The sequence below is a fragment of the Phaenicophaeus curvirostris genome, chromosome 38, assembly GCF_032191515.1.
Source record: "Phaenicophaeus curvirostris isolate KB17595 chromosome 38, BPBGC_Pcur_1.0, whole genome shotgun sequence".
Taxonomy (NCBI): Eukaryota; Metazoa; Chordata; class Aves; order Cuculiformes; family Cuculidae; genus Phaenicophaeus; species Phaenicophaeus curvirostris.
Window position 1 is genome coordinate 2,222,901 of NC_091429.1, and position 27,568 is coordinate 2,250,468.

The 27,568-nt window shown below is 59.8% G+C and overlaps 1 protein-coding gene across 1 annotated transcript; it reads left to right on the forward strand.

The window, feature by feature from the left end:
- Window positions 1-1,228: 1,228 nt before the first annotated feature.
- On the forward strand, window positions 1,229-27,568 carry ANKRD52 (ankyrin repeat domain 52). The gene is made up of 28 exons (XM_069879422.1): window positions 1,229-1,382; window positions 8,579-8,662; window positions 9,730-9,808; window positions 10,737-10,807; window positions 11,585-11,785; window positions 11,914-12,001; window positions 12,893-13,035; window positions 13,177-13,389; window positions 13,509-13,587; window positions 14,576-14,690; window positions 14,779-14,861; window positions 14,949-15,066; window positions 16,202-16,270; window positions 16,585-16,725; window positions 16,900-16,977; window positions 17,819-17,930; window positions 18,546-18,617; window positions 19,028-19,229; window positions 19,612-19,699; window positions 19,821-19,938; window positions 20,539-20,758; window positions 21,303-21,390; window positions 22,236-22,319; window positions 22,502-22,647; window positions 22,786-22,868; window positions 24,430-24,512; window positions 24,729-24,820; window positions 26,095-27,568. The coding sequence occupies exons 1-28, from the start codon at window positions 1,356-1,358 to the stop codon at window positions 26,337-26,339; spliced, it is 3,222 nt and encodes a 1,073-aa protein (XP_069735523.1). The 5' UTR covers window positions 1,229-1,355; the 3' UTR covers window positions 26,340-27,568.

The window sequence follows — 27,568 nt, forward strand, 5'->3', positions numbered from 1 at the left end:
CCATCCAGCACTATCTGAGCCCATCAACAACTCTGATCCCACCGACAGCCCCATCCAGCACAGCCTGAGCCCATCAACAGCCCTGAGCCCATCAACAGCCCTGAGCCCATCAACAGCCCCATCCAGCACAGCCCGAGCCCATCAACAACCCTGATCCCACCAACAGCCCCATCCAGCACAGCCCGAGCCCATCAACAACCCTGATCCCACCAACAGCCCCATCCAGCACAGCCCGAGCCCATCAACAACCCTGATCCCATGAACAGCCCCACCCAGCACAGACTGAGTCCATGAACAGCCCCATCAAGTGCAGTCCCATCCCCACCAACAGCCCCATCCAGCACAGCCCGAGCCCATCAACAACCCTGACCCCACCAACAGCCCCATCCAGCGCAGCCTGAGCCCGTCAACAGCCCCGAGCCCATCAACAACCCTGATCCCACCAACAGCCCCATCCAGTACACCCTGAGCCCATCAACAACCCTGATTCCATCAACAGCCCCACCCAGCACAGACTGAGTCCATCAACAGGGTTCCCCGTGCCCTGAGGCTCTGGTATCGTTACCGGGAAGGGTCCCAGGTGGGTTCCCCAAGCCCTGCAGCCCCGGTACCGGTACCGGGAAGGGTCCCAGGCGGGTTCCCGAGCCCTGCAGCCCCGGTACCGGTACCGGGAAGGGTCCCAGGCGGGTTCCCGAGCCCTGCAGCCCCGGTACCGGCACCGGGCAGTGTCCCAGGCGGGTTCCCGAGCCCTGCAGCCCCGGTACCGGGAAGGGTCCCAGGCGGGTTCCCGAGCCCTACAGCCCCGGTACCGGTACCGGGAAGGGTCCCAGGCAGGTTCCCGTGCCCTACAGCCCCGGTACCGGCACCGGGCAGTGTCCCAGGCGGCTTCCCGAGCCCTGCAGCCCCGGTACCGGGAAGGGTCCCAGGCGGGTTCCCCAAGCCCTACACCCCCGGTACCGGGAAGGGTCCCAGGCAGGTTCCCGAGCCCTGCAGCCCCGGTACCGGCACCGGGCAGCGTCCCAGGCGGGTTCCCGAGCCCTGCCGCCCCGGTACCGGCACCGGGCAGTGTCCCAGGCAGGTTCCCGAGCCCTACAGCCCCGGTACCGGTACCGGGAAGGGTCCCAGGCGGGTTCCCGAGCTCTACAGCCCCGGTACCGGTACCGGGCAGGATTCCAGGCGGGTTCCCGAGCCCTGCAGCCCCGGCGGTGGCGGCGGGCGGCGCTGCGGCCCCGGTGCAGCCTCCGTTCCCGGTTTCCGCGCGGGCGCAGCCGCCGCCGCTCCCCCCGCCCCGCCCGCCCGAGCGGAGCCGGAGCCGCCGCCGATGCCGGGACGTGGGCGCTGAGCGCGGCCCCGAGATGGGGATCCTCAGCATCACCGACCAGGTACGGAGCCGCCGCCGGGCGCCGCCAGCCCGGGCAGCGCCGCCACGCGAGGCCGGGGACGCGCGGCCTGCACCGGGCCCGGGCCGCGACCCGACCGGGCCCCGGCCCCCAATTCCCAGCCCCAGCCCCGAAATCCGGGGGCCCCCGAATTCCCAGCCCCAGCCCCGAAATTCCAGCTCCAGCCCCGATCCCAAAACCCCAGCCCCAAGCCCATCCTTGCAGCCCCAACTCCAAAATCCTTGCAGCCCCGGCCCCTGAATTTCCAGCCCCGAAATTCCAGCCCCCAAATCCCGGCCCTAGCCCCAAAATCCCAGCCTCAGCTCCAGCCCCGGCCCCAAAAACCCAGCTCCAAAAACCCAGCCCCAAAATCCTGTCCCCAGCCCCAAAATCCCGTCCCAAGCCCATCCTTGCAGCCCCAACTCCAAAATCCCAGTTCCAGCCCCGGCCCCCAAATCCCGGCCCTGAATTCCCAGCCCCGAAATTCCAGCCCCCAAAATCCCAGCCCTAGCCCCAAAAACCCAGCTCCAAAAACCCAGCCCCAAAATCCCGTCCCCAGCCCCCAAAACCCAGCCCCAACCTCATCCTTGCAGCCCCAACTCCAAAATTCCAGCCCCAACTCCAAAATTCCAGCCCCAGCCCCAAAATTCCAGTTCCAGCACTGGCCCCGAAATCTAGCCCTGAAAATCCAGCCCCAAAATCCAACCCCAAGCCCATCCTTGCAGCCCCAGCCCCAAGATCCCAGCTCCAAAATCCCAGCCCCACAAACCCAGCCCCGAAATCCCGTCCCCAGCCCCAAAAACCCATCCCCAAGCCCATCCTTGCAGCCCTAGCCCCAAAATCCCGGCCCCAAAATCCCGGCCCCAAAATCCCAGTCCCAGCTCTAGCCCTGGCCCCCAAAACCCAGCCCCAAGGCTATCCCTGCAGCTGCAGCCCCAAAATCCCAGCCCCGTTCTTGCAGCCCCAGCCCCGAAATCCAGGCCCCGAATTCCCAGCCCCGAAATTCCAGCTCCAGCCCCAGTCCCAAAACCCCAGCCCCAAGCCCATCTTTGCAGCCCCAACTCCAAAATCCCAGCCTCAGCTCCAAAATCCCAGCCCCAACTCCATCCTTGCAGCCCCGGCCCCAAAAACCCAGCTCCAAAACCCCAGCCCCAAAATCCCGGCCCTAGCCCCAAAATCCCAGCCCCAGCTCCAGCCCCGGGCCCCAAAAACCCAGCTCGAAAAACCCAGCCCCAAAATCCCGTCTCCAGCTCCAAAAACCCAGCCCCAAGCCCATCCTTGCAGTCCCAACTCCAAAATCCCAGCCCCAGCTCCATCCTTTCAGCCCCGGCCCCAAAATCCCGGCCCTGAATTCCCAGCCCTGAAATTCCAGCCCTAAAATCCTGGCCCTAGCCCCAAAAAAACAGCCCCAAAATCCCGGCCCCAGCCCCCAAAACCCAGCCCCAAGCCCATCCATGCAGTCCTGGCCCCGAATTCCCAGCCCTGAAATTCCAGCCGTGAAATCCCAGCCCTAGCCCCAAAATCCTAGCCTCAGCTCCAGCCCTGGTCCCAAAAACCCAGCCCCAAAATCCCATCCCCAGCCCCAAAACCCCAGCCCCAGCTCCATCCTTGCAGCCCCGGCCCCAAAATCCCAGCCCCAAAATTCCAGTTCCAGCACCGGCCCCGAAATCTAGCCCTGAAATCCTGGCCCTAGCCCCAAAATCCCAGCCCCGGCCCCAAAATCCCAACCCCAAGCCCAGGCTTGCAGCCCCAACTCCAAAATCCCAGCCCCAGCCCCAAAAACCCAGCTCCAAAATCCCAGCCCCACAAACCCAGCCCCGAAATCCCATCCCCAGCCCCAAAATCCCGTCCCAAGCCCATCCTTGCAGCCCCAGCCCCAATACTCTGGCCCCGGCCCCAAAATCCCAGCCCCAGCTCCAGCCCCGGCCCCCAAATCCCAGCCCCAAAATCCCAGTCCCAGCTCTAGCCCTGACCCCCAAAACCCAGCCCCAAGGCCATCCCTGCAGCCGCAGCCCCAAAATCCCAGCCCCGTTCTTGCAGCCCCAGCCCCCAAATCCGGAGGCCCCGAATTCCCAGCCCCAGCCCCGAAATTCCAGCTCCAGCCCTGGTCCCAAAACCCCAGCCCCAAGCCCATCCTTGCAGCCCCAACTCCAAAATCCCAGCCCCAACTCCAAAATCCCAGCCCCAACTCCATCCTTGCAGCCCCAACTCCATCCTTGCAGCCCCAGCCCCAAAAACCCAGCTCCAAAACCCCAGCCCCGAAATTCCAGCCCCGAAATCCCAGCCCTAGCCCCAAAATCCCAGCCCTAGCTCCATCCTTGCAGCCCCGGCCCCAAAATCCCAGTTCCAGCACTGGCCCCAAAATCCCGGCCCCGAATTCCCAGCCCTGAAATTCCAACCCCAAAATCCCGTCCCCAGCCCCAAAATCCCGTCCCCAGCCCCAAAAACCCAGCCCCAAGCCCATCCTTGCAGCCCCAACTCCAAAATCCCAGCCCCAAAATCCCGTCCCCAGCCCCGAATTCCCAGCCCCGAAATTCCAGCTCCAGCCCCGGTCCCAAAACCCCAACCCCAAGCCCATCCTTGCAGCCCCAACTCCAAGATTCCAGCCCCAGCCCCAAAAACCCAGCCCCGAAATCCCAATTCCAGCACCGGCCCCAAAATCCCGGTCCCGAATTCCCAGCCCCGAAATTCCAGCTCCAAAATCCTGGCCCCAGCTCCAAAATCCCAGCCCTAGCTCCATCCTTGCAGCCCCAGTCACAAAATCCCGGCCCTGAATTCCCAGCTCCAAAAACCCAGCCCCAAAATCCCGTCCCCAGCCCTGAAATCCCAGCCCCAACTCCAAGATCCCAGCCCCAACTCCAGTCCCGGCCCCAAAATCCCAGCCCTAAGCCCATCCTTGCAGTCCCAGCCCCAAAATCCCGGCCCCAAAATCCCAGCCCTGAATTCCCAGCCCTGGCCCCCAAAACCCAGCCCCAAGCCGATCCTTGCAGCCCCAGCCCCAAAATCCCAGCCCCGAAATCCCAGCCCCATCCTTGCAGCCCTGGCCCCGCGGCTCCAGCCCTGCGGGAACCACGAGGGACTCCTGCACCCCAAGTCCCTGCCCTGGGACAGAGCCTCGGCCTAGGGGGCAGCTTTGGGGGGGTGTGTGTCTCCAGCCCCGTTTTGGGGTCACTTTTGAGGTGCAGGGGGTTGCCAGCCCTGTTTTGGGGTCCCTCCTGGGGTGCAGTGTGCCCCCAACCCGATTTATGTGGATGCTCTCAGCTCCCGAGATGCCCCTGGCCCTGTTTTGGGGACCATCCCGGGGCACAGGGAGTCCCTAGTGCCGTTTTGGGGATCCTTTTGGGGTTCAGGGCATCCCCAGTGCCATTCTGGGGACCCTTTGGGGGCACAGGGTGCCCCTCAGCCCTGTTTTGGGGGCCTCCCAGGGGCATAGGGTGTCCCTGGCCCCGTCTTGGGAACCCTTGCAGGGCACAGGGTGTCCCCATCAGTATTTGGAGACCCTTTTTGGATGCAGGGTGTCTCCAGTGTCATTTTGGGGTGCAAGACATCCTCATTGCTGTTTTGGTGTCCCTCCCAGGCTTCAAGACGTCCCCAGCCCTGATATGGGGACCCTTCTGGGGCGCAGGGGGTCCTCGGCCTCATTTTGGGGACCTTCATGGGGTGCAGCATGTCCCCGGTGCCATTTCATGGACCCTTGTGGGGTGCAGGGTGTCCCCGTTGGGATCCTTCCAAGGCACAAGCTGTCCCCAGCACTGTTTTGGGGACCATCTCGGGGCACAGGGTGTCCCCAAGTACTGTTTTGGGGACTCTGTCATGGTACAGAGCATCCCCAGCCCCGTTTTGGGGACTCTGCCGGGTCACAGCGTGTCCCCATAGGGATTTGGGGACCATTGCGGGGCACAGAGTGTTCCCATTGCGTTTTGGGGATCCTCACGGGTCACAGTGTGTCCCCCATAGGGATTTGGGGACCCTCGTGGGGCACAGAGTGTTCCCATTGCGTTTTGGGGACCCTCATGGGGCACAGAGTGTCCCCATCGGCATTTGGGGGTGCAAGGTGCCCCAGGGCTGGGTTTCCAGACCCCGTCCCCGGTGCTTCCTTGTGGCCCTCGTCCGCCTCGGGGTCTCTCTTGGACCCTCCATCCCTGTCATCTGCTCCCTCTTCCATCTCTTCCCGCTGTTCCTGCACTGCTTCCCGGGTTCCTGTCCGCGGGGACCCTAGTGATGCCCCTGGATCTGGAGATCGAGGGTCCCTCAGTTCCATTCTTGCCTGCTCTGATCCCGGTTCCACGTGCAGAGAACTCCGGCATCGTGCGGTGCTGGGAACCCCCAGAATGCATGGTGGTGGGGACCCCCGGAATGCATGGTGGTGGGAACCCTGGGATCTACAGCCCAGAAGGCCAACGGTATCCTGGGCTGCATCAAGAGTAGGTCAAGGGAGGGGATTCTGCCCCTCTGTTCCTCTCTGGTGAGACCTCAGCTGGAAGATTGTGTCCAGTTTTGGAATCCTCAACGTAAGGAGGAGGTGGAGCTGTTGGAACGGGTCTAGAGGAGGCTACAGAGATGATCCAAGAGCTGGAGAACCTCCCGTACGAGGACAGGCTGAGAGATTTGGGGTTGTTCAGCCTGGAGAAGGCTCTGAGGAGACCTTATAGAGGCCTTCCAGGCCTGAAGGGGCTCCAAGAAAGCTGGAGAGGGACTGTTCATAAAGGCTTGTGGTGATAGGACGAGGGGGAATGGGGATAAACTGGAGAGGGGCAGATTTAGGCTCGATATAAGGAAGAATTTCTTCACAATGAGTGGTGAGACGCTGGCCCAGGTTGCCCAGGGAAGCTGTGGCTGCCCCATCCCTGGAGGTGTTGAAGACCATGTTGGATGGGGCTTGGGGGGCCTGATCCAGTGAATGTCCCTGCCCATGGCAGCAGGGTTGGAACTGGATGATCTTTAAGGTCTCTTCCAACCCAAACTGTTCTAATTCTATGATTCTATCATGGTGTGGAGAACCCTGGGCTCGTGGGGAACCTGGCAGGGGTTGATCCTGATTGAAATAGAACTTTACTATTTTTTTGGGGGAACCAAACCGCTCGGCTTTTTGCAGGAGCGGGGTTGGCATTATCCTGGTATTAGCCCAGCGTTACCCTCGCCGTTCCTTCCCTTTCCCTTTTTCAATCATCCCGCTGCGTTCCAGGGAGTGACTCACTGGGCCCTCTGACCCGGGATGTGTTCCCTGGCTCTGGCGGTGGGGCGAGTGGCTGAGAGGAGCGCGGGGAACGAGGAGGGATTGCCAGGAAAGCCACGCTCCGGTGTTTCTCCGGGAGCCAAGATCCGTGGGGCTGGTGATTTGGGAATTGGGCGCAGCCTTAGGGTGTTCCGGGGTTGCCAGCGCTTGCTCCAGCACCCAGTGGATTGCATCGTCATGGCCTTAGTGTGCGAAAAGAATCAGAGGCTCAGGCTGCTGGAGATAAAGGCATTGAGGGCAACCTTAGCAAGTTTGGGGATGACACTGAGCTGGGTGGAAGCTGGATCTGCTGGAGGGTCGGGAGGCTCCAAAGGGATCTGAAGAGGCTGGATCCATGGGCTGAGACCAACGGCAGGAGGGTTAACGAGGCCACACGCCGGGTCCTGCCCTTGGGGCACAACAACCCTGAGCAGCTCCAGCCTAGGAGAAGGCTGGCTGGAAAGTGCCTGGAGGAGAAGGACCTGGGGGGGTTGGTTGAACAGGAGCCAGCAGGGGCCCAGGTGGCCAAGAAGGCCAAGGGCATCTTGGCTTGGATCAGACACAGCGTGGCCAGCAGGGCCAGGGAGGTTCTTCTCCCTCTGGCCTCGGCCCTGGGGAGACCGCTCCTCGAATCCTGGGGTCAGTTCTGGGCCCTCCCCACAAGGAGGATGTTGAGGCTCTGGAGCGAGTCCAGAGAAGAGCAAGGAAGCTGGGGAGGGGGCTGGAGAAGAAGAGGAGCGGCTGAGAGAGCTGGGGGTGTTTAGGCTGGAGAAGAGGAGGCTGAGGGGAGACCTCATTGCTCTCTGCAACTCCCTGAGAGGAGGTTGTGGAGAGGAGGGAGCTGGGCTCTTCTCCCAAGGGCCAGGGGCCAGGACGAGAGGGAATGGCCTAAAGCTCCACCAGGGGAGGGTCAGGCTGGACATTAGGAAAAAATTTTTCCCGGAAAGGGTGATTGGTCCCTGTCCGAGGCTGCCCAGGGAGGGGGTTGAGTCCCCTTCCCTGGAGGGGTTTAAGGGCCGGGTGGACGAGGTGCTGAGGGACATGGGTTAGTGATTGATGGGAATGGTTGGACTCGATGATCCGGTGGGTCTTTTCCAACCTGGTGATTCTGTGAGTCTGGCAGCGATTGTGGGTGCCGGGCGCGGAGCAGCAGCGCAGGCTCTGCCCCACAGATCCCACTGCTCCAGGACGGTGCTGCGAGGCCGGTGTAACGAGGGGTGGGCACCATCCGTGGGGACAAACATCCTGCTCTCGTCCTGGCAGCTCCGGCAATGCAGGAGCTCGGTTCTGCGGCCCACGGCACCTGGGCCAGGGCTCTGCTCTGGATTTGCACCCAGGTCTGGTAGGGAACGGCTTCAGGATGCAGGAGTGGGAAACAGGAGCTCCGGGATGAGCTCTTTGTGCCACCAGAGCCAGCGCAGCATCCCGGGTGATTCCCAAAGGAGGGGAGAGCAGCCGTGAGCACGCGGTTCTGCCAGCGAGCGAAGCATCACCTTGTGCCTCGGGAAGCCCAGGTCACTGACCGCCGCCTGTCTCCTACCAGGAGACTTTGGCCGACTCGCAGGGAGCATTTTCTAACTGGGGCTGAAGCTTCGGATCGCGGGGCTGCTCCTGCTTGTGCTCAGACGTTGTGTGTGGAGAGCTGAGCTGTGCCAGGGGTGCTGCTGGAGCTCTGCGGCTGGGCTGCCAGGCGCCGATCCTCGGATTCGGGAAGCGAGGGGGCTTTTCTAATGATTCTTTGGTCTGTTCACTAATGAACAAGCAAGGAAAGCGCCTTTGCTGGCTTGAATGTTGGTCCCCGGTGCCGTGGGGCGCTGGCAGTGGGTCTGGCTCCAGCAGCCGTGGGTGTGGAGGGCTCATCCGTGGGGCAAAGTCCTGGTGGGATCAGGCTAATGGTCTCTGACGTGCGACAATGCTGCTGGTTCTCCTCTCCCGTCCTCCACGTGGAGCCACCTTCACGATGCGCTTCTCCTTTCCTTTGCAGCCTCCTCTGGTCCAAGCCATCTTCAGCCGCGATGTAGAGGAGGTGCGGTCGCTGCTGAATCAGAAGGAGAACATCAATGTACTGGTGAGCGCTCAGCCTTCAGCTGGATCCCGGGTTCCTTCCCCACAGCTTCCTCCCCTTTCTTCCCTTTCCCTTTCTTTTTCCATTCCTTCCCTTCCCAGTGGGTGACGGGGCTGCCAAGGGGGCTTGCTCTGGTGAGGGTGGTTAGGGGGAGCTCTGAGCCATGTGCCGTAGGCAGCTTTCGGCTAAGAGAGTGTTTGGAGTTCTTGCCGTGAGTCTCTAGGGGGGCGTCTGGCCGCTCCTGTCCAGAGAGAGCAGTGGGCTTGTCCTTCCGAGCCCTCGTGCCGCTGCTGAGGGAATAACCCCCCAATTAACACTCGATTCCCTTTGTGTGCGGGTTTAGGGGTGCTGCTGTGCGGCTGGTGGCTGCCGGACAGGTTTTGCTTTCCCATCGCCATCTGGGCTGTGCCGGCACGAGCTGTTACCGAAAATGAAACCACCACCATTTCCAATGAGTTTTTAACCCCATGAAAAGCAATTGTGCTTCCCCTGCCCAAACGCAAAATCTGGGACTGGAAACGAGCGGTGATCGGCTGGGCTCTCCCTTCTTTGCATCCTGGTTTTTGCACGTGGCACGTTCCCCGCGGGAAGCTCGAGCCGAGTGCCTGCAGGCAGAGGGGTCCTGGGTCTGGGTTTGGAGCTGTCTGCGTTTCTGAGTGGGTTTCTGGGTGAGGGGGGTGTGGAGTGGGACAGCTCGTGCACCACCAGCTTTCATCTTGGATCGTGCAGGATTTTGCAGGTGCTTATTTTGTCCAGTGGCTATGGAGCCAGGGCTGAAGTGAACCCCATCTCATGCTGGGGTTATAACCTGGGTCCCTTCTGCTTCTGGCTGCATCCCAGCACCCAGGGAGCTCTGGAAGGGCTGCGTCCCAGCACCCATGGAGCTCTGGAAGGGCTGCGTCCCAGCACCCACGGAGCTCTGGAAGGGTGTGCAGGAGGATGCTGGGATTCAGCAGCTTTGTTCCACGTCCCGAGCTGTCGCGCACAATGAGGGAGTTTAGATGAACTGGATTGTGCTGTGGGAGCTCTCCCTGCTCACTGATGGTTTCGTTTCTTCCATCCCTGCTCAGGACCAAGAAAGACGAACGCCGCTGCACGCTGCTGCCTACATAGGAGATGTTGCAATCCTTGAGCTCCTCATTCTGTCAGGTAAGGGCTGAGGCTCCGGGCTCTTGGCCCGAGTGCCAGCGCTGCCTCGAAGGTGCCTTCCTGACCTCCAGGGTGTGAAGCAGCAGCTCCTGGTCACCCTCCATCAACCGTGTGCTCGTGCTTGTGCCAGTGGGAGCTTAGGGAATGTTGCAATAATCCTAAGAGGTTTGTTCAGACAGGGAAGCATCGTGGAACTGAAATAGCAGAGGTGGAAGCCAGGCCAAGAGGGGGATGGGTGCAAGGTGTTAGACAGAGGTACTGGAGGAGGGTGTCGTGGAGATGAGTGTCCCAGAGACACCTGGGGTGGCAGGAGGCTTGGGAGCAAGAGTTCCATGTGCTCATGGAGAGGATTCAGCTAAAATCCAGGGAATTTTGCTCAGTTTTGAGCAAAAGCTTGTGTAAAGCTGCCCTTTGCCTCCCTCTGGAAGCACCAGGGTCCTGTGCCCTCGTGGTGCACCCAGGGAGGCTCCTCGTCTGCCGTTCATCGGCACCGTGGGCTCCAGAGCTGCTGCTGGAGGTGAGGGGAGCCCCAAAGCTGGTGAGATCCTGCATGACCCCGAGGAGCAGAGGCCCGAGAAATCCTTTGCTGGGGGCTTGTTGAACAAGACTGAGATGTTCAGCTCTGTCTGCAGAGCCTCGGATGCCCTTATGTGCCCCGTGTTGAATTTTTCGTGCCTGTGGGTTGAGTTCTTGGCAGCGAAGCAAGGCAGGGGCTTCTGAGGAGCAAGACCTGGCACAAACCTGGAGCTGGGATGGCCGTAATCCGTTCTTTCCTTTCTAACATGAGATGCAGCCCACAGTGACCGCAGCTCCCACCATGAAACGCTCTGGTTTCTGGTCTCAGGGGGCCTCGTTTCAAAGCCAGGAGCAGAATCTCCTGCTAGGGCTGTCACCTCTCTGTCCCCCAACGCCTCCTTTGCTCCCTCAGGTGCTAATGTTAACGCGAAGGACACTGTCTGGCTCACCCCGTTACACCGTGCCGCGGCGTCTCGCAACGAGGTGGGTGCCCTCTGGAGCTCCCTGTGCTCCACGCAGGGAGGTGGTGGGTGCTGATGGTGGTGGGGACTGTGCTATTCCTTCTCTTTTTGTTCTCACCTGGTTTTGGATTCGATGGGTTAGAGCGGAGAGGGGACAAATGTGTAATTCCATCCTCCAGGAGTCAGCATGGGGGGTCCCCACAGCACCTCCCTCCCCAACTTTCTGTGTCCCCAGGGTCCTGGCTAATCCAGCTCTGCCTCTCCTGAAGGGATGATGGGGTTCTTGCCCTTTCCCTCAGGAGCCAATTCCAACAAATCCTGTTGGAACCATTTCCTGCTGTTTGGCTTTTGTGGGTTTAACTTCATCCCACTTAACTTTGTCCCGACTGGAGTTGCTGGTGAGCGAGAAACCCTGAGGTCCTGTTAGTCGGAGCCGGGGGATCCAAAGCCCTGACTCTGATGCGTGGGGCGAGTTACCACACATCGGCTGCTCGTGTGAATTCTTCGAAGCGGCCGCAGACGTGCCATGAAAAGCCTTAGTGTGAGCAGTTTTTGTGTGCGCAGTTACTCCAGGTCACTAAACCTCAGGGGCTGGGTGAGCTGGGGCTGTATGGCTGTTGGCTCCTGTCCATGGATTCAAGTTCTCTGCCTCGGCTCAGAGGTGCTCCAGGCAGCTCCGTGAGCCGCTGCGGATCTGCGTATTCTGAAAGCACGAGGAGGCCCGAGCTGCAGCTTCGCCAGCCTGGCTGGGGGCTCCAGCACGCTGGGTTAGAGCTCTGCTTTCCTCTGCTCCTGGCAGAAGGCACTTCACCTCCTCCTGAAGCACTCGGCCGACGTCAATGCCCGCGACAAGTATTGGCAAACACCTCTGCACGTCGCCGCTGCCAACCGGGCCACCAAATGCGTGGAGGCCATCATCCCCCTGCTGAGCACTGTCAACGTCGCGGATCGCACGGGCCGCACGGCGCTGCACCACGCCGTGCACAGCGGCCACCTCGAGGTAGGCCGGGCGGCTCCGCGAAGAACGGGGCTCGTCCCTGGGCCCTTTCCGGGGTTCAGGCTACATGGGTGGGGAAGGGACCACGGGCTGGGAGAGCTTCGCCTCCCTCACTGCTTCTCCCAATCCAGATGGTCAACCTGCTGCTGAACAAAGGCGCCAGCCTGAGCACTTGCGACAAGAAGGATCGTCAGCCCATCCACTGGGCAGCTTTTCTAGGTAGGTTTTCCCCGTGGGAATCGGTCTGGTTTCTTCGGTTTAACAAGGTTTAGCAAGGCCAAATGGCGGGTCCTGCCCTTGGGGCACAACAACCCTGAGCAGCTCCAGCCTAGGAGAAGTCTGGCTGGAAAGTGCCTGGAGGAGAAGGACCTGGGGGTGTTGGTTGAACAGGAGCCAGCAGGGGCCCAGGTGGCCAAGAAGGCCAAGGGCATCTTGGCTTGGATCAGACCCGGCGTGGCCAGCAGGGCCAGGGAGGTTCTTCTCCCTCTGGCCTCGGCCCTGGGGAGACCGCTCCTCAAATCCTGGGGTCAGTTCTGGGCCTCTTGCTCCAAGAAGGATGTTGAGGCTCTGGAGCGAGTCCAGAGAAGGGCAAGGAAGCTGGTGAGGGGGCTGGAGAAGAAGAGGAGCGGCTGAGAGAGCTGGGGGTGTTTAGGCTGGAGAAGAGGAGGCTGAGGGGAGACCTCATTGCTCTCTGCAACTCCCTGAGAGGAGGTTGTGGAGAGGAGGGAGCTGGGCTCTTCTCCCAAGGGCCAGGGGACAGGACGAGAGGGAATGGCTTCAAGCTCCACCAGGGGAGGGTCAGGCTGGACATCAGGAAAAAAATTTTCATGGAAAGGGTGATTGGTCCGTGTCCGAGGCTGCCCAGGGAGGGGGTTGAGTCCCCTTCCCTGGAGGGGTTTAAGGGCCGGGTGGACGAGGTGCTGAGGGCCATGGGTTAGTGACTGATGGGAATGGTTGGACTCGATGATCCGGTGGGTCTCTTCCAACCTGGTGATTCTACGATTCTATGATTCTATGATTCTCCCACATCGCTTGCTGCCTGTGGATTCACCTTTCTGGGTGGCTCCATTCTCCGAGGTCCCCTGGTCCTGACCGCTCTCTTCCGGACAGGGCATTTGGAAGTTCTGAAGCTGCTGGTGGCACGAGGAGCCGACGTGATGTGTAAGGACAAGAAGGGCTACACGCTGCTGCACACGGCAGCAGCCAGCGGCCAGATCGAAGTCGTGCGGCACCTCCTGAGGCTGGGAGTCGAGGTGGGACCCCGTGGCTGTGACAGGGTGGGCAGGAGACGGGAGTGGAAGAGGGTGCTGGATGGTGGCAGGAGACCTGGCTGGTTTTCAGCTGCCTTTTCGTCTTCTTAAATCCCCAAATCCTGGGCTCTGCTGCTCCCGCAGATCGATGAACCAAATTCTTTCGGAAACACTGCACTTCACATTGCCTGTTACATGGGCCAAGATGCCGTGGCCAACGAGCTGGTCAACTACGGCGCCAACGTCAATCAGCCTAACGAGAAGGGCTTCACCCCTCTGCACTTTGCTGCCGTCTCCACCAACGGGGCCCTGTGCCTGGAGCTCCTCGTCAACAACGGGGCCGACGTCAACTTTCAGGTCTGGTCATCAACTTTCTGGTCATCTGGGATGTGGGGAGCAGGGACCACGTTCTAGAGGGAGAAGAGCTTAGGGCGGGCAGTGGGAAGCCTAATGCGACGTGGCTTTGCTCTCCACAGAGTAAGGAAGGGAAGAGCCCTTTGCACATGGCTGCCATTCACGGACGGTTCACGCGTTCACAGATCCTTATTCAGAACGGTGAGTGACTTTCCTCCGGCCCCGCGTTCCTCGGCTTTTTGTGCTGCTCAGCACCCTCTTCCAGGACCTCCCCGCGTGTTTACTCGGAGCATTAAGAGTGCAGGAAGGACACGGAGCTCTTGGAGCGAGTCCAGAGGAGGCCACGGAGATGATGCGAGGGCTGGAGAACCTCAGGACAGGCTGAGAGAGTTGGGGTTGTTCAGCCCGGAGAAGAGAAGGCTCCGGGGAGACCTAAGAGCAGCTTCCAGCACTGAATGGGGCTCCAGGAAAGCTGGGGAAGGGGCTCTTGGTCAGGGAATGCAGGGAGAGGATGAGGGGGAAAGGTTTTGAGCTGCAAGAGGGGAAGTGGAGGTGAGATCTTAGGAGGAAATGTTTTGCTGTGAGGGTGGGGAGGCCCTGGCCCAGGTTGCCCAGAGCAGGGGTGGCTGCCCCATCCCTGGAGGAGTTCAAGGCCAGGTTGGATGGGGCTTGGAGCCCCTGAGCCAGTGGGAGGTGTCCCTGCCCATGGCAGGGGTGGGACTGGGTGTGCTTTGAGGTCTTCTGACCCAAACCATTCCAGGATTCCACTCACATCCACCTCTGTGCCACTTGGGCTGCTGCCGGTGGCCCTGGGCTGCTTGGAGGTTGCAGGGAGCACGTGTGGCCTTAAAAGCAGCAAAGTGCAAACCAGGGAACTGAAATTCTAGCCAGGTCAGAGCTACTGAGGCCAAAGAGCATTCCCGTGTCCAGCCTGAAAGACAATATTCCTGAGGAAGCTGCAGGCTTGGCAGGCACCCAGGGGTTCGTTGGGACCTCCGGGGTCCCCTCCTGCGGGCAGGGAAGAAATCTAAGCCCAGGGCTTGCAGGACACTAGTGGGCTCTTGGCTTGGAGACCCCCATCTGCTCAATGCTGAACGGACCAGAGTTCTTAACCATGTCCCTGAGACGGGAACGTGGCCCTCGGAATAACCTGGGTTCACTGGCAAAGCGCTTGGCTTTTCCTTTCTAGGCAGCGAGATTGACTGCGCTGACAAATACGGCAATACCCCCCTCCACGTTGCTGCTAGATACGGCCACGAGCTGCTAATTAGTACTTTGATGACGAATGGTGCTGACACTGCAAGGTAAGGATGGATTCCTCCTCCCTTTCCCTGCGCTGGGTCGGAGGATGCAGAACGGATTCATCCCGACTCCCTCCTCGTCTCCCGGCAGGCGTGGGATCCACGACATGTTCCCTCTGCACTTAGCTGTTCTCTTCGGATTTTCAGACTGTTGTCGCAAGCTGCTTTCCTCAGGTGAGCGGCTCGGCCGCCCCTCGAGCTGCCGGGGGGCAGCGGGACCCCCAGGCTCCCCCGCTGACCCCTGTCCCTCCTGCCCCCCAGGTCAGTTGTACAGCATCGTCTCCTCGCTCAGCAACGAGCACGTGCTGTCCGCAGGCTTCGATATCAACACACCTGACAACCTCGGGAGGACCTGCCTCCACGCTGCTGCTTCCGGAGGGTGAGATGATCTTGCGTGGCGTGCCGGGAGGCCGTAGGCTGCCCCCAGGCCAAACCATCGCCCTCCGCTCTATCCGGGAGGTGCAGCACAGGCGGCCCAGTGCGCTGCTCTGGTCGGTACTGGGAGCCGGACCCCTAGGTGCCGTTCTCAGCTCTGGGAGAGAGTGGAGACCCGTGTTCAGAGCTGGACTGGAAGTGTCCCAAGTGACAGGGGGACAGGACGAGAGGGAATGGCCTCAAGCTCCACCAGGGGAGGGTGAGGCTGGACATTAGGAAAAATATTTTCACAGAAAGGGTCATTGGGCCCTGTCCGAGGCTGCCCAGGGAGGGGGTTGAGTCCCCTTCCCTGGAGGGGTTTAAGGGCCGGGTGGACGAGGTGCTGAGGGCCATGGGTTAGTGATTGATGGGAATGGTTGGACTCGATGATCCGGTGGGTCTCTTCCAACCTGGTGATTCTATGATTCTGTGACACCTTGTGGTCCTGTTCTGCTGCTGACTGCGACTCATCCTGGTCACTCCCTTCCGTGGACATTCACCCTTCTTTGAAATGGGGCTAAACCACCTCCTTGGCTGGGGTTCCTCAGGGGCGCACGAGACAATACCTGAAGAACTGTAGAATCACCAAGTTGGAAAAGACCTCTTGGATCATCGAATCCAACTGAGAGCAGCAGGGATTCAGCCGGCTCTCTAAATTCTCCTGCTCTTTACCAGGGAGTTTGATTTCCTGCGGTGTGTGTGGCAGAGGTGGAGAGTCTATCAAGGGTTGATGGTCTTCTCTCCGATAGGTCTGTGTGATGCTCAGGAGCTGGTGACAGAGCTGTCCCTCGGCAGCACAGCCGAGCGGCAGGAACAAAGCTCTGACGCAGAATCTCAAGTCCTAGATATTTTTTTGTAGCATAAAACCCAGCTCTGTCGTTGCCTGGCTGGTTGAGAGCCCCTCGCTGCGCAGGGGAGCCCGGGTAGGACCAGGAGCACCAAGGGAGTGCAGGGAATTGTGTGTGTGCGGCATCCAGCCGTGGCCACGGCTCCTGTGCCAAACCAAATCCAGCATGGCTGACCTGTCTGCGGCTGGGAGTTTGTGTCTTTGCTGTGCTCCCTACTCCTCTGCCTCTAACTCATCTCTGTGCCTCCTGCAGGAACGTTGAATGTCTTAATTTGCTGTTGAGCAGCGGTGCTGACTTGAGGAGGAGAGATAAATTTGGAAGGTAAGCGTGCTGTGAGCCTTGCGAGGGAGCAGGGGTGATTCCTCCAGCCCTGAAACAGCCGAACCACACCGAGCCTGGGCTTGGGTTGGGATATTCCTAGGTCCTGTGCTACATTTGGGGTCTAAAGCTGCTTCCTCTGCTCCCTCTCACCCCGAGAGGTCCAGCCCTGGCTCTTCAGAAGGACCTGCTGACCCAAACCTGTGAGCTGGAGCAGCGCACGGCTCACCCAGCGCTGGTCCTGGCTCCCTGCGTCCCGTCTTGCTCCCAGATGGGTTTCTCTGTGGGTTTCTCACCCCCTTTCTCTCCTTTCCCAGGACTCCACTGCACTACGCGGCTGCCAACGGCAGCTACCAGTGTACGGTGACGCTGGTCACGGCGGGAGCCAGTATTAACGAGGCGGACTGTAAAGGTTGCACCCCCTTACACTATGCTGCTGCTTCGGACACGTATAGGAGGTGAGAGCTGCGAGCGCGCCTCGCTGCTGGGGCTGAAGGCGATGGTGCTGCTGGCTGGGAATGCTCCGTGCTTCCCTGGCTGCTTCCCTGCAGCTGGCTCTCAGCGGTTTGTGGGGAGGGAAGCGTGTTGAGGAGAGGGGCTCAGCAAATTGATGCCGGTCTGTGCCCTTTCAGAGCAGAGACTCATTCAGGAAACAGCCATGACGCGGAGGAGGAGCCGCTGAAGGAGTCCAGGCTGAAGGAGGCGTTCTTGTGAGTCCATGCCCTGTCTGCAACTGGGTGTTGTTTAATCCCTCCCTGGACCCCGTGTGCTGCCGCTGGGGATGCCGTGATTCTGCTGCCTGGGAAGAAACATCAGCCGATGTGGCTCTCGAGGCAAACCTGGGTGTCACTTCCAGTGGGCTCCGCACACGCTCCCTGTCCTGAGGGGATTGGTGTGGGATCTGCAGTGGCATCAGAGCAGGGCGTCCCTGCAGAGCTCTGCTCCTCCAACCCTCCCCTTTCTTCTTGGGTGGAAAACTGGTTGGCTGGAGGGCCCAGACAGTGGTGGGAAATGGAGTTAACTCCAGCTGGAGGCCAAGTGGTGTCCCCAGGGCTCAGTGCTGGGTCCAGCCCTGTTCAATGTCTTTATCAATGACCTGGATGAAGGCATCGAGGGCACCCTGAGCAAGTTTGGAGATGATACTAAGCTGGGTGGAAGCTGGATCTGCTGGAGGGTCGGGAGGCTCCAAAGGGATCTGAACAGGCTGGATCCGTGGGCTGAGACCAACAGCAGGAGGTTTAATGAGGCCAGATGCCGGGTCCTGCACTTGGATGAGAGGGAATGGCCTCAAGCTCCACCAGGAGAGGTTCAGGCTGGACATCTGGAGAAAATTTTTCATGGAAAGGGTGATTGGTCCCTGTCCGAGGCTGCCCAGGGAGGGGGTTGAGTCCCCTTCCCTGGAGGGGTTTGAGGGACGGGTGGACGAGGCGCTGAGGGACATGGGTTAGTGATTGATGGGAATGGTTGGACTCGATAATCCCATGGGTCTTTTTCCAACCTGGTGATTCTACGATTCTATGATTCACCTCCCATTTCTCCTTCTCATCGCAGTTGTTTGGAGTTTCTGCTGGATAATGGTGCTGACCCATCCCTCCGGGACAAGCAGGGATACACCGCTGTCCACTATGCAGCTGCGTACGGCAACAGGCAGAACCTCGAACTGGTGAGCGAGCCCGAGAAAACCTCTGTGCCGCCAGGAGAGGGAGGGATTTTGTCCCTGCTTAGCCCTGTGGTGTTCAGGACTGCGTGTGTTGTGGGCTCTGCGGTGTCAGGTTTTGCCCAGGAGGGAGGGAGATGGAGTTTAACTGAAAAGCAAGAGGACTCGGGGAGCTGTTGTGTGGGGAACGCCACCGCAGAGACCTGGGCCTGAGTGAGATGCCCGAGAGAAAGGTGGTTTGTGGATGTCTTGCAGAAATCCTTGGCAACAGAGCAAGGCTGGGCTTGAAAAGAGAGCCTGGAGCCCTGTGCCAGGGCAGAGCTCGTGCAGTGCAGAAAATGCCTTGTAACTGTTGGAAATGTCTGCGTTGACGCAGCTGTCTGGGTATTGGAAACTGTCGTGAATAGAGTGGAGGCTTCGGGGTAGCAGGGATGTGGCGCGACTGTGCAAGGCGCAGAGCTTGGGGTGGCTCTGCAGGGTCCAGAGCCAGGGTGAGGAAAGTCCTTTCCTGAAATTTAAGACCATTCGGAAGGACATGAGTGGGTTCCCTAATGCCTCTGCGGCTGCTGAAGCCTCTGGGAGTCCAGGGTCGGTTACAGGTTTGTGTTGTTGCTGTTGCAGCTCCTGGAAATGTCTTTTAACTGCCTGGAGGACGTGGAAAGCACCGTTCCCGTCAGCCCTTTGCACTTAGCTGTGAGTATCGCCAGCCCGGATCCAGGGTTGTGGAGGGCTCCGTGCGGGGTTCACGCTGAGTCCTGGGGAGGTGCTGGGTTGCTGCAGCTTTCGGTGCTGAGCAGGGTGGAGGAGGAAAGGAGCTGGTGGCTGGGAGCAGCTTTTCCCACTGGCCATCAATCCGAGTCCCTTGGATTTGTAGAATACGTTGAACTCCTCGCTCTCTCCAGGGTTTTCTGGTTGCTGCTGCCCTTGGCTGAGCGCAGGCTGGGCTGGGAGTGGGCCAGGGCTTTGCTGCAAGCGAGAAGCAACATCTGAGCAGGAGCTCATCCTCCTGGAGGGACCAAAGGAGCAGGAATTGCTCTGGAGGGGGGGATTTCTGGGTGCAGCCCCTCCAGGCGCAGCTTTCACGTGGTCGCCTTTCCCTTCAGGCCTACAATGGTCACTGTGAAGCCCTAAAGACACTTGCCGAAACCCTCGTGAACCTCGACGTGCGGGACCACAAGGGGCGGACGGCGCTGTACCTTGCCACGGAGAGAGGCTCCACCGAGTGCGTGGAGGTGCTCACCAGCCACGGCGCCTCCGCCCTGGTGAAGGAGAGGAAGAGAAAGTGGACCCCTCTCCACGCCGCAGGTGAGTGGGGCCATCGGGGCAGTGAGGGAGCATCCAGAGCCCTTTGGTGCCACCACTGCCAAGGGTGCCCGTTCACCTGGCTGCTCTCTGGGTCGGGGAAGGGTCTTGGAGGCAGGATGGGGTCAGGAGAGTGTGCTGGGAGCACCAGCAGAAGCTGAGGGTCCAAGCAGAGGGTGGGAGAAGCCACCAGCAGCTTTGGCACACGTGTGTCTTCCACACGGGTTGTCCTGGAGCCTGGCAAGCACGTCCCGGCCCTGCGTAGCCACACGTGCCTGGTGGCTGAGTGCAGGCCTCTTCCTTCGGCTCCTGGCGGTGAATGGAAAGAGGGGGGACCTGTCTGTATGCGTGTGTGACTCCTCCTTTCCTTCCACGTTGTCTCCAGCTGCCAACGGGAACACCGATTCCCTGCACCTCCTGATAGACAGTGGGGAGCGGGCAGACATCACCGATGTCATGGACATCCACGGCCAGTGAGTTCGTCTAGATGTTTCTCTTGGGATCCGGGCCCTCGTAGGGGGGCTGGGAGAGAGGAGAGAGGGCGATGCTTGAACGCAGCCTGTTTCCAAGCTTGGCTGCCTCTCACCTCCGCAGAACCCCCCTGATGCTGGCGATCATGAACGGCCACGTTGACTGTGTCCATCTCCTGCTGGAGAAGGGATCCACGGCCGATGCAGCGGACAAGAGGGGAAGGACTGCCCTGCACCGAGGGGTGAGTGCATCCCTGAGACCAGGGACGGGGCCGGAGAGGGAGCTCCTGTTCGTCCTGAGTGAATCATAGGATCATAGAATCACTAAGTTGGAAAAGACCCACCGGATCATCGAGTCCAACCATTCCCATCAATCACTAACCCATGTCCCTCAGCACCTCATCCACCCGTCCCTTAAACCCCTCCAGGGAAGGGGACTCAACCCCCTCCCTGGGCAGCCTCTGCCAGGGCCCAATGACCTTTTCTGTGAAAATTCTTTTCCTAATGTCCAGCCTGACCCTCCTCTGGTGGAGCTTGAGGCCGTTCCCTCTCATCCTGTCCCCTGGGAGAAGAGCCCAGCTCTCTCCTCTCCACAACCTCCTCTCAGGGAGTTGCAGAGAGCAATGAGGTCTCCCCTCAGCCTCCTCTTCTCCAGGCTACACACCCCCAGCTGCTCAGAGAACAAGCCTGCAGCTTCTTTAATTGCGAGCGTCCCACTGAAAGCCTGTTTTGCCTTCCTGAGCTGCAGCGTTTGAGAAGGGAGCTGTGCAGGAGGGGTTAGTTCTGCTGTTAGAGGTTGAAGGGGGGAGTTCTGACCCTCCTGGTCCTCTCTCCTGGCGCAGGCGGTGACGGGCTGTGAGGACTGCCTGGCTGCCCTGCTGGACCACGATGCCTTCGTTCTGTGTCGGGATTTCAAAGGCCGCACCCCGATTCACTTTGCGTCGGCGTGTGGGCACTTGGAAATCCTGAGGACCCTGCTGCAGGCAGCCCTCTCTACTGACCCTCTGGACTCCGTGGTGGACTACAGCGGCTACTCACCGATGCACTGGGCTTCGTACAGCGGTAAGGACCTGGCCGGGCTCCTGCTGCTCCGCTCTGGCTGCTGCTGAGGAGGAAGAGCCGGGTTGTCCCTCTGTCCCTGCTTCTCTGGGAGCCGCCAGTCCAGCACTGGACCTTGAGGGAGGCAGGGAGGGTTTTTCCCCCTGCCAAGCACCTTAAGAAAGGAATGAAATATGAAAGCAGCTATTACGGAACGGCTGAGGCAGCTTCCTCGGGGACTGCTGGATTTATGGGATTACTCGGCCGTCACCCTGGCTGCAGGTGGTGGTAGAACTGATACGGCAGCAGCCAGGGACGTCTCGGTGTTTTGAAGGCTGTGAAGTCCCTCAGGTGACGCTGTGGGATTAGAAGCTGCCTCAAGTGCAGCAGCTTTGCTGCCAGAGAGGAAACAAACCCGGTTCCTCTGTGCTGGGGTTGGTTTGAGCGATGGTGCTGCTGGTCCTGGGCAGCCTCCGGGAAGAGCCGGAGGGGCCTTTGGTCCCTTCTGTTTACAGGTGAGGAACAGCAGGCTGGGTGCCAAAATATTTCTGTCCCTCTCTCCTCACAGGGCATGAAGATTGTCTTGAATTGTTACTTGAACACAATCCGTTTGCGTACCTAGAAGGAAACCCCTTTACTCCATTGCACTGTGCAGTGTAAGTGGTGTCCGGGAGCTGCCGTGGGTTCTTCCTGCCCGGGTGATGGGGGAGAAGGGATGCAGATGGTCAAGGGCTCTTGCTCTTGCCCAGGGCTCTTCTCTGGGTGGCAGCAGCTCCTCAGGGTGGTCCCAGCGGCTCATCCCAGCTCCCCTGTGGCAGGGAGGTTGCTGGGGAGCTGGGAAGCAATCGTCTTGGTGGCTCCATGCCACACAGCCGGGGCTGCCACCTACCAGACTCCTGTGCCAGCAGTGTTTCAGCTCGATGGAGCTGTCGAGGGCTGGTGGTTCAGCCCTTGGAGGCCCTCATAGAATCGTAGAATCACCAGGTTGGAAAAGACCCCCAGGATCATCGAGTCCAACCATTCCCATCAATCACTAACCCATGTCCCTCAGCACCTCGTCCACCCGTCCCTTAAACCCCTCCAGGGCAGGGGACTCAACCCCCTCCCTGGGCAGCCTCGGACAGGGACCAATCACCCTTTCCATGAAAAATTTTTTCCTAATGTCCAGCCTGACCCTCCCCTGGTGGAGCTTGAGGCCATTCCCTCTCGTCCTGTCCCCTGTCCCTTGGGAGAAGAGCCCAGCTCCCTCCTCTCCACAACCTCCTCTCAGGGAGTTGGAGAGAGCAATGAGGTCTCCCCTCAGCCTCCTCCTCTCCAGCCTAAACACCCCCAGCTCTCTCAGCTGCTCCTCATAAGGCCTGTTCTCCAGGCTCATCTCCGCTCCTTGGATATGGAGCATCGCGGGAACCCTCCAGGCTTCCTTCCCAGGCAGCTCGCCCGCACTGCAGACAGGCTGACGCTTCTTGCTCTTGCTCTAACTCTCTTTCTCATCCTCCTGCAGAATTAACAACCAGGACGGCACTGCTGAAATGCTGGTGGAAGCATTAGGTGCCAAGATTGTTAATAGCAGAGATGCCAAAGGAAGGTGAGCGCAGATTCCAGTCTCTCTTGTCACTCCCCAGTTCTGCTGGGCGGTGGTTGAGACTCCTGCTGTGATCTCCCGTGGCTCAAAGGGACTCTGACGTCCCCAGATGTGTCTGTAGCTGGGACGGTCTCGCTGGGGTGGGTGCTGTGCCCTCCTCCTGACCTGCTCTCTTGCCTTCCCAGGACACCCCTTCACGCTGCTGCCTTTGCAGACAACATCCATGGTTTACAGCTGCTCCTGCGCCACCAGGCCGAGGTGGACACGACCGACAAGCTAGGGAGGACTCCACTCATGATGGCTTCTGAGAACGGGCACACCGCAGCAGTCGGTACGTGGCTGACAGCCGCCTCCTCGTGTGAGACTGGCTGCTTCTCTCCCGTGGGCACGCAGGGACAGCCACCCCGTGGGCCCACGCTCTGGGCTCTGCGCTGCTGCACAGCCACAGCACCGTCCCTTCTCCTTCCAGAGTTCCTGCTCTACCAAGCAAAAGCAAATATAACTGTGCTGGATGTCAACAAGAACACAGCTCTTCACCTGGCCTGCAGCAAGGTAGGGAGCTGGCTGTGATAGCAGCCACCGTCGCCTTCGTGGGAGGGATTGTCCGTCTTCTTTAAAGCTGCCTGGAGGAGAAGGACTTGGGGGTGTTGGTTGACAACTGACCATGAGCCAGCAGTGGCCCAGGTGGCCAAGAAGGCCAAGGGCATCTTGGCTTGGATCAGACCCGGTGTGGCCAGCAGGGCCAGGGAGGTTCTTCTCCCTCTGGCCTCGGCCCTGGGGAGACCGCTCCTCGAATCCTGGGGTCAGTGCTGGGCCCTCCCCACAAGAAGGATGTTGAGGCTCTGGAGCGAGTGCAGAGAAGAGCAAGGAAGCTGGTGAGGGGTCTGGAGAAGAAGAGGAGCGGCTGAGAGAGCTGGGGGTGTTTAGGCTGGAGAAGAGGAGGCTGAGGGGAGACCTCATTGCTCTCTGCAACTCCCTGAGAGGAGGTTGTGGAGAGGAGGGAGCTGGGCTCTTCTCCCAAGGGACAGGGGACAGGACGAGAGGGAATGGCCTCAAGCTCCACCAGGGGAGGTTCAGGCTGGACATTAGGAAAAGAATTTTCACAGAAAAGGTCATTGGGCCCTGTCCGAGGCTGCCCAGGGAGGGGGTTGAGTCCCCTTCCCTGGAGGGGTTTAGGGGCCGGGTGGACGAGGTGCTGAGGGCCATGGGTTAGTGATTGATGGGAACGGTTGGACTCGATGATCTGATGGGTCTTTTCCAACCTGATGATTCTATGATTCTTCTGCCCTGCCAGAGCAGTCGAGAGGCCCCTGAGCTGGCTCTGCTGGCCTTGACCTGTCCAGATGCTCCTGGCTCAGTTTTGAGCAGCTTAGGTTGAGCAGAGACTGTATTTTTCCCAGGGCCGCCTCTCTGAGCTGAGTGTGTTCCCTAGGGTGCAGCAGGAGGCTTGTGATCCTTGTGTCCATGCAAACAAAGTCGTAGAATGGGATCTTGGAATGGTTTGGGTTGGAAGGGACTTTGATGCCCGTCCAGTCCCACCCCTGCCATGGGCAGGGACACCTCCCACTGGATCTGGGTGCTCGGAGCCCCATCCAACCTGGCCTTGAACCCCTCCAGGGATGGGGCAGCCACCCCTGCTCTGGGCAGCCTCGGCCAGGGCCTCCCCACCCTCACAGGAAAACATTTCTTCCTAAGATCTCACCTCAATCTCCTCACACCTCCTTCAAACTCCCCAAAATGATGACTTTCACCCCAAATCCCCTCACCAACACTGCAAAACCACAAATTTACCTGAAATCCCCTCCCCAAGCTCCCCCCAAAATGCCCCTTTTTACCTCAAACGCCCTCTAACTCCCCCAAAACTGCAATTTATCATAAAATTGCTTGGTTGGAAAAGATCTTTTGAGTCCAACCAACTTGTCCTTCTCCTGCTGAGGGCCCCAGGCTGGTGCGGAGAAGATAGAGGGGACAGCACTTTGTCTCCTCAGCCCCTGCTGAAGCTGTTGTGGGTCGGGTTTAGGGAGCGTTTCCATATCGCAGGGGATCGGTTCCGCTCAGACAGCGCCGGGTGCCCTCCTGCTCCTGGCCCGTAACAGCCTGTTCTCCTTTCCAGGGCCATGAAAAGTGTGCCTTGTTGATCCTGGGGGAAACCCAAGACCTTGGCCTTATCAATGCAAGTAACAGTGCTCTGCAGATGTGAGTATCCCACGCCGATGGGGCACTGGGGCTTTGCAGTGGGGGGGGGGTTGTGTTGGCGAGAGGGTCCTGTAGGGGCTCCGCTCCCCTCGAAGCGCTCGGGAAGGCCCCGCAGCAGCCCTCAAAGCTGCTCACAGAGACCCCTTGGCCCCGCGGGAGGCGTTAGGGCAGGGATTCTGCTGCTGGGTTGACGCTGCCGTTCCTTCTCGCCTTTAGGCCGCTCCACATCGCAGCTCGGAACGGACTGGCCTCTGTCGTCCAGGCCCTGCTCAGCCGAGGCGCCACTGTGCTGGCTGTGGATGAAGAAGGTGCGGGATCCTCAGGGGCTTGAGGGGCTTAGCGGGATGGCCCTAAGGATGGGGGGGCTCATTGGGGTATCTTGGGGTGGTCCATGGGGCTCAGTGGGATGTTCCTGGGGTCCTTGGGCTGCTGGGGAAGCGCTCAGCTGGGATCGGAAGGATTTCTGCATCCCTCCTGTGGCCAAGCAGCGTGGGGACGGCCTGTGGTGGGGCAGGAGCGACCTGGGTGATGATCCAACACCCGACGATCCCCTGTGAAAGTGTTTCCAGATGCTCTGGGTGTTTGAAGTGTCTGTTACCCCTATGCCGCCTCCAGTGGCCTCCCGGCTCTCCCAGTGGCCTCCCGGCTCTCCTAGTGGCCTCCTGGCTCTCCCACCATCTGTGGGTCAGCACCAAACCCACCCAGCCAAGCCAGCACTTTGGGTGGAAGCTGGATCTGCTGGAGAGTCGGGAGGCTCCAAAGGGATCTGAACAGGCTGGATCCATGGGCTGAGACCAACGGCAGGAGGGTTAACGAGGCCAAATGCCGGATCCTGCCCTTGGGGCACAACAACCCTGAGCAGCTCCAGCCTAGGAGAAGTCTGGCTGGAAAGTGCCTGGAGGAGAAGGACCTGGGGGTGTTGGTTGAACAGGAGCCAGCAGGGGCCCAGGTGGCCAAGAAGGCCAAGGGCATCTTGGCTTGGATCAGACCCGGCGTGGCCAGCAGGGCCAGGGAGGTTTTTCTCCCTCTGGCCTCGGCCCTGGGGAGACCGCTCCTCGAATCCTGGGGTCAGTTGTGGGCCCTCCCCACAAGAAGGATGTTGAGGCTCTGGAGCGAGTCCAGAGAAGAGCAAGGAAGCTGGGGAGGGGGCTGGAGAAGAAGAGGAGCGGCTGAGAGAGCTGGGGGGGTTTAGCCCGGAGAAGAGGAGGCTGAGGGGAGACCTCATCGCTCTCTGCAACTCCCTGAGAGGAGGTTGTGGAGAGGAGGGAGCTGGGCTCTTCTCCCAAGGGACAGGGGACAGGACGAGAGGGAATGGCCTCAAGCTCCACCAGGGGAGGTTTAGGCTGGACATTAGGAAAAAATTTTTCATGGAAAGGGTGATTGGTCCCTGTCCGAGGCTGCCCAGGGAGGGGGTTGAGTCCCCTTCCCTGGAGGGGTTTAAGGGCCGGGTGGACGAGGTGCTGAGGCCCATGGGTTAGTGATTGATGGGAATGGTTGGACTCGATGATCCTGGGGGTCTTTTCCAACCTGGTGATTCTGTGATTCTAGAAGGCGCCTGTTCCTCACCCTGGCTCTGTTGTAGGTCACACCCCGGCCTTGGCTTGCGCGCCCAACAAGGACGTTGCCGACTGCCTGGCACTTATCCTCTCCACCATGAAGCCTTTCCCACCTAAAGACGCCATCAGCTCTTTCAGCTTCAACCTCCTCAAGAACTGCGGCATCGCGGCCAAAACCGCCGCCTGCGGGGCCCTCCCCAACGGCAGCGCCTGCCCCTACGGCAAGGACCGGCACAGCGCCATCGGCTTGGACGGCTGTTACTCGGAGTAGCTTAAACTATGGGTGACCTAATATCTTATTATATTTATTTAGAAATTCTATAAATATAGGGCACTTTAAAGGAGAACAAGACTGGGCAGCCCTCTGGCGCGGCCGGGGAGCCAAGAGTTCAGCGCTTCCTCTTCCCTCCGGGTTGCCAGCGCGGTGCCAAAGCTGGTGGTTGCTTTAGGGAGCCGCTGGTCGTGCCCTTCCCGTCCCTGCACCATCCCAATCCTCTCCCCGTGCCTTCCCAGCCTTCCCAATCCTCTCCCCGTGCCGACGGTGGGACAGGAGGCGGATGCTGAGGGCTCAGGGCTTCCCCACCGCCCTCTGGCTTGGGAAGGGGCTTTATCCCCAAGATTTTGGGGTGGATTAAAATCGGTTTTGGTGTTTCCCGGTGCCCCGTGCTGGCTCCTGCCCTTCCTCACCCCTGGTGCTGCCCCGAGCCCTCGCTCCGGCCAGCTGGGACGGGGAAGCCTGAACTCTTGGTGGGATGGGGGGTGGGAATCTTTAGGAACTGGACGATCCTGCGGGTGCCGGGGTCGGGCGAGAGCTCGCGGCCGAGTGCCGTGACCCTCCTCGACGCCGTCGCTCCTCACGCTCGGCCCCAGATTCCAATCCAAACACTTGAATGAAGATCTACTGTAACCTGGGACACGAAAACCTCCTCTTGGCAGCTGTCGTTTATATGCAAAGCCGGGTGCTGCTGCCCAAGCCCGCGGCGGCGGCTGCACTGCTGGAGCCTCCCTCCCCCACCAGGCACTTTAGGGATTCTGTTGGTTGGTTGTTTTATTTTTTTTTTTCCTTGGCAAAAATGTCCCATCCTAAGAAACGATTCTGTTCGGAGTTCCCGTCCCGTTTTGCGTGGCCGTTCCTGGGCGAGAGTCAGTGTTGCTTTTTTTTTTTTTTAGAAAAAAAAAAAAAAAGTTATTTATAAAGAAGCGAGCATAAAAAAAAAAAACAACAAAAACCATAAAAAAAATAATCCTGAAAGTTTTAGCCTTTTAATAGGGAGAGAAATGCACTTCAGCGTCCTCGTGGCAGCCCTGGGTCTGTGCTCATGCCTGACGCAGCCGCGGGGCAGGTTTGGTCGCGTGGGTGGGATCTGGGGTTTGTTTGGGGTTTTCTTTTTTTTAATTTAGAGCTCTTGTCCCGAATGCCGGAGCGAAGCATTCGAGAATGTTGCACTGGGTTTGTCTGTTGGGTTTTTATTTTCCTTCTGAGTTACTGTACCGCTAGCA